The sequence below is a fragment of the Piliocolobus tephrosceles genome, chromosome 15 (genome assembly GCF_002776525.5).
Source record: "Piliocolobus tephrosceles isolate RC106 chromosome 15, ASM277652v3, whole genome shotgun sequence".
Lineage (NCBI taxonomy): Eukaryota > Metazoa > Chordata > Mammalia > Primates > Cercopithecidae > Piliocolobus > Piliocolobus tephrosceles.
Window position 1 is genome coordinate 62,340,518 of NC_045448.1, and position 10,237 is coordinate 62,350,754.

Below are 10,237 nucleotides of genomic sequence, written 5' to 3' on the forward strand. Positions count from 1 at the left end.
ACACCAGAAATGGGGAATCACGGCCATAAAAAATCTGTATTAAAAAACCTTGTTAAACTAATTCTTATCTTCCTAGTCACTTCTCCATGATTAACCACCCTAGACCAAGTCCATATTTTCACAATTTACTACTCTTTGTCCCACTTAGCGTATAATCATATGGCTCAAAGTGCTTCTTTGGGTCATTTCCTTATGAAGGCCCCTGTGTCATGTAAAACTTATATTAAATAAATTTGTATGCTTTTCTCTTGTTAAGTTGTGTTTTGTTACAAAGCCCCAGCGAAGAACCCTGAGATGGGAAGAGGAAAGATTTTTCCTTCTCTACACTTCCCAATGATTAAGCATAAAAATTGGCATTACTTGGGAGGCTGAGGTGGGTGGATCACCTGAGGTCAGGAGTTCGACACCAGCCTGGCCAACATGATAAAACCCCGTCTCTACTAAAAATACAAAAATTAGCTGGGCATGGTGGTGCATGCCTGTAATCCCAGCTACTCGGGAGGCTGAGGCAGGAGAATCACTTGAACCTGGGAGGCAGAGGTTGCAGTGAGCCGAGATTGTGCCACTGCACTCCAGCCTGGGCAACAAGAGCAAAACTCTAAAAAAAAAAAAAAAAAATTGTCCATTACATGTAAACTCTTCATCTCTGTGACCTAGGCTCTGTCTATTTTTTCAGATTTATTACCCTAGGGTCCTGGTTCCATTCTTCCTATACTATTTACAGAGGACTCAACACCTCACTCTGTTTCATGCCTCCATATATAGGGATGAGTTACTTCACCTGCAGCATATTCTGATATTCTCCATTAAGCCTCTCCTGACCTACTGCAGCTGAATTAATGGAATCTTCTTCCACCAAACCTGATAGCTATTTTTAGGTACTAAGTAATAACAATTCTTAGTCCATTGTATTTTAATAATTTATTTACATGTAATTTTCCCTTACCAGAATGTAAGATTTTAAGGCAGAGACAGTCAAATATTTCTGTTATCTCCTGGAGCCAAGCAGAATGGATTGCAAAAGCTCTCAACTAATACCTGTTGGCCAGGGCATGGTGACTTACACCTGTAATCACAGCAGTTTGGGAGGCCAAGGTGGGAGGATCACTTGAACTCAGGAGGTGGAGAACAGACCGGGCAACATGGTGGGACCCTGTCTGTAAAAAAATTTAAAAATCAGCTAGATGGGCTGGCACACATCTGTAGTCCCATCTATGTAGGAGGCTGAGGCAGAAGGATAGCTTGAGCCAGGGAGGTTGAGTTTGCCGTAAGCTGGGATCACGCCACTGCACTGCAGCCAGGATGACAGAGTGAGACCCTGTCTCAAAAAAATAAAATCTGTTGAGTGACCAGTTGAGTGAAGAGTGAATGTTAATAACAGCATAATTGCAGAAAGTAGAATGGAGACAGAGTGCAGGTAGAGCTCATTGTAAAACTTTGGTGCCCTTGTGTTTGCACACATCTCAGTTCACATTTTATATAATATTTTAATGTTTTCAGAGGTGGAAAACCTCATTAAAAACACCTATTACTTGCCTGGGACCAGTTGCTTAATGGAACTTAGAATGGAAACATATTTGGCCACAATGGAAAGGAAACCTGTTTACAAGGAAGGCTTAGTTAGGTATTTATAATTTCCCTTTGCATCAAGGCTTCAGGGTCTTTTTCTTACCGTTTCCTTGCCTTAGACAATTCTTTTAATAGGCCTATGCCCAGCTTTGTTATCTACAAAATAGGTTGTTTTGAGAGTTAATAAAGCCTTGTACTTGGATCCTTTTGCTTGAAGGCATTCTAAAAATGCAGCTACCAAGTTTCAACAGTTACATTGGCAATAGCAACCCCTAGTGGCACAGGAATTAATTTATTTTATTGCTCACTGATATTTTGGAACATGCTGTAGGCTCAGGCAGGCAGTAATATGTGGCAGAATATGCTATCCCAAAATATACCACTTTGGCATAAGGATTATTTTGAGCTAAAGGCACATTAAAAAAAAAAACGGGTGCAAGAAGGGACTCTGATTCTTCCCCTTTTCTTCCTTAAAGGAGGAGATAAAAGCCCCATATAGAAGATGTCCTCCCGTTACCAGAAGGAAGGCAACATTCTTATTGTCAAGAATGGGAAGTTGAGACTGAGAAAATTCTGTACAAACAGACCTTGGTAAAATACTTTTTATCTTCTTTAGCCTCCCCACATAGTTTAGTTACTTTTCTGCCATTGCCTGTCTTTATTCGTCCTAATATAGAAGCATTTAAGTTTTCCCACTTTTGTGGGTCTTCATTTACTTATGAGGGCTCCCATGTCATACGTTATATTCAATAATGTAAACTTAATATTAAATAAATCTGTATGTATTTCTCTTGTTAACCTGTCTTAGTGTAAGTTTAATTCTCGAGTCCAGCCAAAAAACCCTAAGAGGGCAGAGGTAAAATTTTGCCTCTTCTACACATACATTTGAGTAGGAGTTAAATAATGATAGCAATGTTTGTTGTTGTTGTTGTTGTTTTGTTTGTTTTTTTGAGACAGAGTCTTGCTCTGTCACCCAGGCTGGAGTGCAGTGGCATGATCCCAGCTCACTGCAACCTCAACCTCCCTGGCTCAAGCTATCCTGCCTCAGCCTCCTGCATAGATGGGACTACAACCATGTGCCACCCCACCCAGCTAATTTTTGTATTTTTAGTAGAGACAGGGTTTTACCATGTTGGCTAGGCTGGTCTTGAACTTCTGACCCCAAGTGATCCACCCACCTTGGTTTCCCAAAGTGCTGGGATCACAGGTGTGAGCCACCACGCCCAGCCTGTATTTTTACTTGCTTCTAAAAGAGTAATGTATTTCTCGTTAAGGTTAATTAGAGCTGGGGGTACTCAGGAGTTCTAAGTCATGTTAAAAGAAAAACCAAACTCTGTAAAATATTTTAGACATTTATTCAGGGCCAATGTGACTGACCACAGCCTGGGAAAAACACAAACCCAAGAAACTTTGAGTAAGTGGTCCTGAGGTGGTCAGATTACAATTTTATGCATTTCAGGGAGGCAGGAGTTACAGGCAAAGATGTAAGTCAACACATGGAAGGTGTTCAGTCCAAGAAGCCAGGATATGCTGAAGTGGGACTTACAGGTTACAGGTGGATTCAGAGATTCTTTAATTTGCAGTTGGTTAAAGTTGTAAGGCTCTGTCTAAAACTTGGAGTCAGAAGAAAGAAATGTTGAAGATAAGGATGCTACGTCAGAGTTAGCCACAATATTTTGCATCGAAATGACCTATTCAGCAAGACTGATGATCTGCAGGCATGACTTAACCCTTGCCTTGCATGGCCTTAGGTCTTTCTATAATTTGGTGTCTTATTGCCACAGAGTCTTATGATCCCTATTTTAACATTAATGCCAGTGAGTTGTTGTGTCTAAACTCTGAAAGGGAGGAGGTAGAAGGATATATGTCTGATCTCTTCCTGTTATGGGTAGAAATACAATTTTTCAGGTTTCTCTGGGGTCCACTTGGCCGAGAGGAGGTCTGTTCACTCAGTGGGAGGCTTAGGATTTTATTTTTTGTGTACAGTCAGGACCCACGGAAAACTAGGGGGCTTATAGAAAGACTTCTGAGGGATAAATTAAACCATAGATGGCCGGGCGCGGTGGCTCAAGCCTGTAATCCCAGCACTTTGGGAGGCCGAGACGGGCGGATCACGAGGTCAGGAGATCGAGACCATCCTGGCTAACACTGTGAAACCCCGTCTCTACTAAAAAATACAAAAAACTAGCCGGGCGACGTGGCGGGCGCCTGTAGTCCCAGCTACTCCGGAGGCTGAGGCGGGAGAATGGGGTAAACCCGGGAGGCGGAGCTTGCAGTGAGCTGAGATCCGGCCACTGCACTCCAGCCCGGGAGACAGAGCGAGACTCCATCTCAAAAAAAAAAAAATTAACCCATAGATATTGTAGGCTACATTTGGTGTGTGTTTATATTTTGGGGAGAAAGTGTCTGAGGCTTTTATCAGATTCTGAAAGCATCTAGTGATACCAAAAATTTTAAGATTAATATTCAGTGGACATGGAAAATAAAAATTTTAAAACACTTTTATTTTTATTTTTATTTTTGAGACAGAGTCTCACTCTGTCACCCAGGCTGGAGTGTAGTGGCGTGATCTCGGCTCACTGCGATCTCAGCTCACTGCAACCTCCACCTCCTGGATTGAAGTGATTCTCCTGTCTCAGTCTCCTGAGTAGCTGGGTTTACAGGCACACACCACCACACCCCGCTAATTTTTGTATCTTTAGTAGAAACAGGGTTTCACCATGTTGGCCAGGTTGGTCTGGAACTCCTGACCTCAGGTGATCCACCTGCCTCGGCCTCCCAAAATGCTGGGATTACAGGCGTGAGCCACTGCGTCTGACCAAAACACTTTTTTTATTTTTATTTTTTAAAAAAGCAAGGTTCATGGCTTTTCCCTGTAATGTAGAATACACGTCCTTTAAAGCTTTCATTGAAAGATTTTTATTGCTGGGGATGGTGGTTCATGCCTTAATCCCAGCCCTTTGGGAGGCCAAGGTGGGTGGATCACCTGAGGCCAGGAGTTCAAGACCAGCCTGGACAAGATGATGAAACCTTCTCTCTACTAAAAATACAAAAATTAGCTGGGCAAGGTGGTGCGCACATGTAATCCCAGTTACTCGGGAGGCTGACACATGAGCATTGCTTGAACCCAGGAGGTGGAAGTTGCAGTGAGCAGAGATCTCGCCATTTTACTCCAGTCTGGGCAACAGAGTGACACTCTGTCCCCCCACAAAAAAGAATTTTGTTTTAGAACCTACTACTTATTTAATTTTTTCATTAAATAACTTTTTATTACAACAGTATTACATGTCCATTGTAGATATTAAGAAAAATCAGGTAAGCAGAAAGCCATCCTCAGTTACTAAGAGATATACACTATATGTTGGTGAATAAACTTCCAGACTTTTTCTATGTAGGTTGATAGATTTTACTATATTTTATTTTATTTTATTGAGACGGAATCTCACTTTGTCGCCAGGCTGGAGTGCAGTGACACGATCTTGGCTCACTGCAACCTCTGCCTCCTGGGTTCAAGCGATTCTCCTGCCTCAGCTTCCCGAGTAGCTGGGACTACAGGCACACACCACCATGCCAGCTAATTTTTGTATTTTTAGTAGAGATGAAGTTTCATCATGTTGGCCAGGATGGTCTTGATTTCTTGACCTCGTGAGCCACTGCACCCGGCCTAGATTTGGCTATATAAACTTGGGGAAAATATTTGCAAGTAGGTAACAAGCATTAATATTTCTCTGCATAAAGAGCTCTTAGAAATCACTGAAGTGGCTGGGCGTGGTGGCTCACACCTGTAATCCCAGCACTTTGGGAGGCCAAGGCGGGTGGATCATGAGGTCAGGAGTTTGAGACCAGCCTGGCCAAGATGGTGAAACCCCATCTCTACTAAAAATACAAAAATTAGCCAGGCGTGGTGGCGCATGCCTGTAGTCCCAGCTACTTGGGAGGCTGAGGCAGGAGAATCACTTGAACCCGGGAGGCGGAGGTTGTGGTGAGCCGAGATCGTGCCATTGCACTCCAGCCTGGACAACAACAGTGAAACTCCACCTTCAAAAAAAAAAAAAGAAAAAGAAAATCACTGAAGTGACAGAAACCCCTATAGAAAATGGACAAAGAAATAGGAAGAAATACAAGCAGCCAATAAATGTAGTAAAAAAGTATTTACTCTCAAAATTTAAGAAATGCAAATTAAAACAGTGAGATAATATTTTTCATGTATCATATGGCAAAGGTTATAAAGAATAATATAGCCGGGTGCAGTGCTATGTGCTCATAGTCCCAGCTACTTAGCCTAAGATCAGAGGATAACTTGGGCCTAGGAGGTCGAGACTACAGTGAGCCAAGATCGTGCCACTGCACTTCAGCCTGGGCAACAGAGTGAGACCCTGTCTCAAAAATTAAATTAGATTATTTAAAAATATAATATCAGTCGGCCGGGCGTGGTGACTCAAGCCTGTAATCCCAGCACTTTGGGAGGCCGAGACGGGCGGATCACGAGGTCAGGAGATCGAGACCATCCTGGTTAACCCGGTGAAACCCCGTCTCTACTAAAAAATACAAAAAACTAGCTGGGCGAGGTGGTGGGCGCCTTTGTCCCCGCTACTCGGGAGGCTGAGGCAGGAGACTGGCGTGAATCTGGGAGGCAGAGCTTGCAGTGAGCTGAGATCCGGCCACTGCACTCCAGCCTGGGTGACAGAGTGAGACTCCGTCTCAAAAAAAAAAAAAAAAAAAAAAAAAAAATATATATATATATATATATATATATATATAGTATCAGTCAGTGTTAGTAAAGTTTCACAGAAATAAGTAGGTGCAGCCTTTCTGGTGGGTAATTTGTAAATTATGTTTTTAATAGTGCTGTTTCTGCTTGCCACCCTTTCATTTAATGCTTTTTCTTTTTTACCAGCCATTCTCTGCAACTTCTGCAAGTACATGTAAAACAATCTATAGTTTGTCTCTAAGTTTGGTTTACTTGGAGCCATGGAAGCAACTCTGAATTTGCCTTTTATAAAATTACTTTAGGAAAAGAAATATTTTTTTTCTATTATAAAAAATGCCTCTGGCTGGGCACAGTGGCTCACACCTGTAATCCCAGCACCTTGGGAGGCTGAGGTGGGCAGATCACCTGAGGTCACTGCCCTGTCTGTGCTCAAGTTTCTCTCCCAGAATACAGCCTTTTCATTTATTTAAATCCTGCTCATTCTTCAGGGACCAGCCCAAGTGTCAGTAACTACCATTAACCTTCCCTGCCAATATCAACTCAAACTCATCTCATTCTCTAACTTCCATCGCACTCTGGTCTAGATGGAGCACCCTTGCTACTGAATGGGGACCACGGACTGGCAGCATTGGCATCACCTGGGAGCTTGTTAGAAATGCAGACCCCCAGCCCTGTACCAGACCTGCTGAATCAGCTTACACTTTACCCAGGCCCCCAGACTTAGTGTGGTTCGTATGCACACTAAGGTATGGGGAGCACTGTCCATAGCACTGGTTCTCAGAGCATGATCTATGGACCAGCAGCACCTAGCATGGTGTTAGCACTGCCGAATATCGGCTCTACCCCAAACCAAGTGAATCCAGCCATCTGTGTTTTAACAAGGCCCGTGGGGAGTCTGAGGCACACTCAAATTTGAGAACTACTTCCAGTTCATCTGGCCCAGCATCTAATTCCAGGATGCTTTTCCATTTCATGTGTTTGTCTCCCTCTTCAAGATGTGGACCCTGAAGGCAGGAGCCATGTTGGTTGTCTCTCTGGCACTCAGACCAGTTTCAACAGGGTGATTGACGCCCCAGGGTAACTGATCAGTTTTCCTTTCCCCTCCCTGCCCTGTACAAGCACAAGGGAGTCTGGGGAGAAGGAGAGAGGAGGAAAGGGTCGATGGAAGATGACCTTCTTTTGTTTTCCCGAGTCTCTCAAGGGTTTGAGGTTTTTGTGGGAGGTTGGGGCACATTATGCTGCTTCTCTCAAATTGGAGACCATTGTTACCATGTAATTTTATGTTGTGGCCTGACTTGATCCAGAATTCTGTCTCCAATAGTTTTATGTGGGTTTTCTCCCTGGAAAAAGTTTTTATTGCGATTGAGCAAATAAAGCAATGTTGGCTAACTGTTCCCTTTTCTGGATCGATATGTCCTTCATCTGGGCAAGTGGCAGTGGCCAGCTCCTCTGGCTTGCAGGACCAGCAAGGAAGATTTTCAGACGTGACTAATGTATAGGCTCCTTGGACTTCCTACTCATGAACTCTCATAAAATGCGCTTTGTTCCATCATCGGCAATTTAACACAGCAGCAAGCAGTCCTGGGCTGGGGAGCAGCCTGGCCTCGCCTTTAGTGCACTTCCTCCTTGGGCTGGCTGTGAGCTTTCAGATAGCCAGACGTAATTCCTTTTGAATTGCTTAATGGACATACAATTTTAATCAGTCATAGGACACTTGAGTGGGAAGGAACTGGAGAAATCATCTACTTCTTTATTTTACAGGTAAAGGTTCTGGCTTAAAGATTATGCAGTTGGTTAACAGAATTATGACCAGAGCTAGTGCGCTGCGCAGGCGCACTACGCCGGTGCCCGGTGCGAGGGCGTCACCGGAAGTGCCCCGCGGCGCCCGGGATGCGACATGGCAACATCGCGGTTGCCAGGGCGACGGGAGCTTTCCGCAGCTTCTGGTACTCCAGATTGGAAACAGAACCGTTAACTGTCGAGGGCCTTAGCAGCCGTCGTGACCCTCTAGGGAATCCCACGATGTTGTTCTACCTGACCAAGAAAGTGAGTTTCCTGGCGGGGGGCGTCCTCATTTCCCCGCCATTCCCGCAGCCTGCGGCGATTCCCGCTGCCTTCCCGAGAAGCCAGGCTGCTTCACCCGGTCCTGATCGTGGCTTCGCCATTCCGCGGCCATCCTTCCCGCCCGGTCCAGCCTCCGACCTCCTCCTGCGGTTCCCAGAGCCCCAGACAGTCCTTGACGGAGCCCGCTGCCCTCTCGTAGCTCTCTCCCATTCCTGCCCCTGGCTAGGTCCTTTTGGGTGGCTCGAGGATAAGTCTCCACGTGCTACTCTGTCTTTCCTCCTCTACCTGTTGCTGATGCACATGATTTAAACTCTTTGGATCACCACGAGCCACTGGGCAAGAGAAAAGAAATAACAATAGGATAGCCTAAGTGTTGTGGGTAAAAAGGAAGAGGGACTGGTGGTATGGATTTATACCCGCTCCCTGCCCTCCCTTTAAAAAATCCACCGGGTGACTCTGGCGTTGGCTTCCTCCGCAGTTAGTATCCTTCTCTTTTTTGCACTTCTTTCTTCTTTCCCAAAGGCTAGAGCCCGGGTCAGTTCAAGGGACCATGCCCATTTCACAACAGCTCGTTTTTTTTCTGCAAGACCGTCCGTTTTTCTTCTCGGAAGATTTTCTTCAGCCTTCATCACCTGCAGACTTATTTCCCACCTCCTTCGTGAAAAGTTGCTAGTGCGGCTATGGTTGCTTTTACAGATTTCCTTTCCCAATAACGTGAAGCTGAAGTGTGTATCCTGGAACAAGGGAGAAGGGTTCATAGCATGCGGTGGTGAAGATGGATTACTGAAAGTTTTGAAATTAGAGACGCAGACAGGTAAATGAATGCAAGCCCACATGTTTGAAATTGGTAGAAAATTGGCTAATGTTATTTGTTCATGCAGTTTACTCATGGTATCTGTCAGTATGCAATTCTGATTATTTTAAAGGGAAAACCAACATTTTATGGTGTTTTTTCTGGAGTATGTTTGCAGTAAAGTTCAGAGAATGTTGAATGTAAACAGATGGTTTTTGCTGAGTTATTAATGGAGAATGAAAAATAACGAAGAATGAAAATAAGTCACTGTGTTATGCTATGTCTAATTATTGTACTGTATTATTAGGAGTCTAATACAAATCCTGTGAGTCAACATTTCAGTAAGAGAATCTGGCGGATTATTTACAGGCCTATCCTTTCTGCTTATTAGATACATTAATGGTTATTGACCTAGTGTCCAAGAACAGAAAATGGGATATGTTTTACATTTCTATTAGTGGGTCTCTTGTTTTTGCGGCTTGATTTCTTTCTTTATCTAGTTGTCTGGAATCTCAGCAAACAGCTTCCTACTTCTTTAGCCCCCCCAGTGCTGCACTAGATTGAAGATCTAGATAAGGCAATTAGGGTTAAATCTCTGCTCTGCCACAAGACTACTGAATGACTTTCAACAAGTGGCTGAGGATCTTACTACTTTAGTTTACTCTTCCATAAAATGAAAATGTAGGGGATTAACTGCATTACATTTTTGGATTCCTTACAACATAGCTTCTCAAACTGAATTAGGTATAAGAATCACTGGAAGAGGTTGTTAAGATGGATTTCATGCTCTACCCCCACACAGTGGACCCAGGATGGGGCCTGAGAATTTCCATTTCTAGTGAAGCTGAGTTGCTTGTCCTCAGACCCCACTTTGAATAGCATTACCTTACAGCTTTGAATGTGGTATGAATAATTTAAATACTTATTGACGATTTTCCATATACTGGATGTTTAACCTTCACAATCTTATTTGACTTCACAATAATCTTGGGCAGTAGGTATTCTAGGTGAAAAAATTGAGGCTCTGAGCTGTTAATAATTGCCTTAGGTCACGCAGCCAGTAAGTGGCAGAGCAAGGATGTGAAACTAAGTTTGTCTCA

The 10,237-nt window shown here is 43.7% G+C and overlaps 1 protein-coding gene across 4 annotated transcripts in view; it reads left to right on the forward strand.

Annotated features, from left to right (window-relative positions):
* Nucleotides 1-7,055: 7,055 nt before the first annotated feature.
* Nucleotides 7,056-10,237, forward strand: part of WDR35 (WD repeat domain 35) — a 74,887-nt gene continuing 71,705 nt past the window's right edge. For 3 of the 4 annotated variants that reach the window (XM_031934194.1, XM_031934195.1, XM_031934197.1), the window contains exons 1-2: nucleotides 7,056-8,326; nucleotides 9,041-9,158. In XM_031934194.1, the coding sequence (XP_031790054.1) occupies nucleotides 8,171-8,326; nucleotides 9,041-9,158 (274 nt within the window). In that variant the 5' untranslated portion in view covers nucleotides 7,056-8,170. The remainder of the gene's footprint in view (nucleotides 8,327-9,040; nucleotides 9,159-10,237) is intronic. The other variant, XM_031934196.1, reaches the window with a different exon arrangement.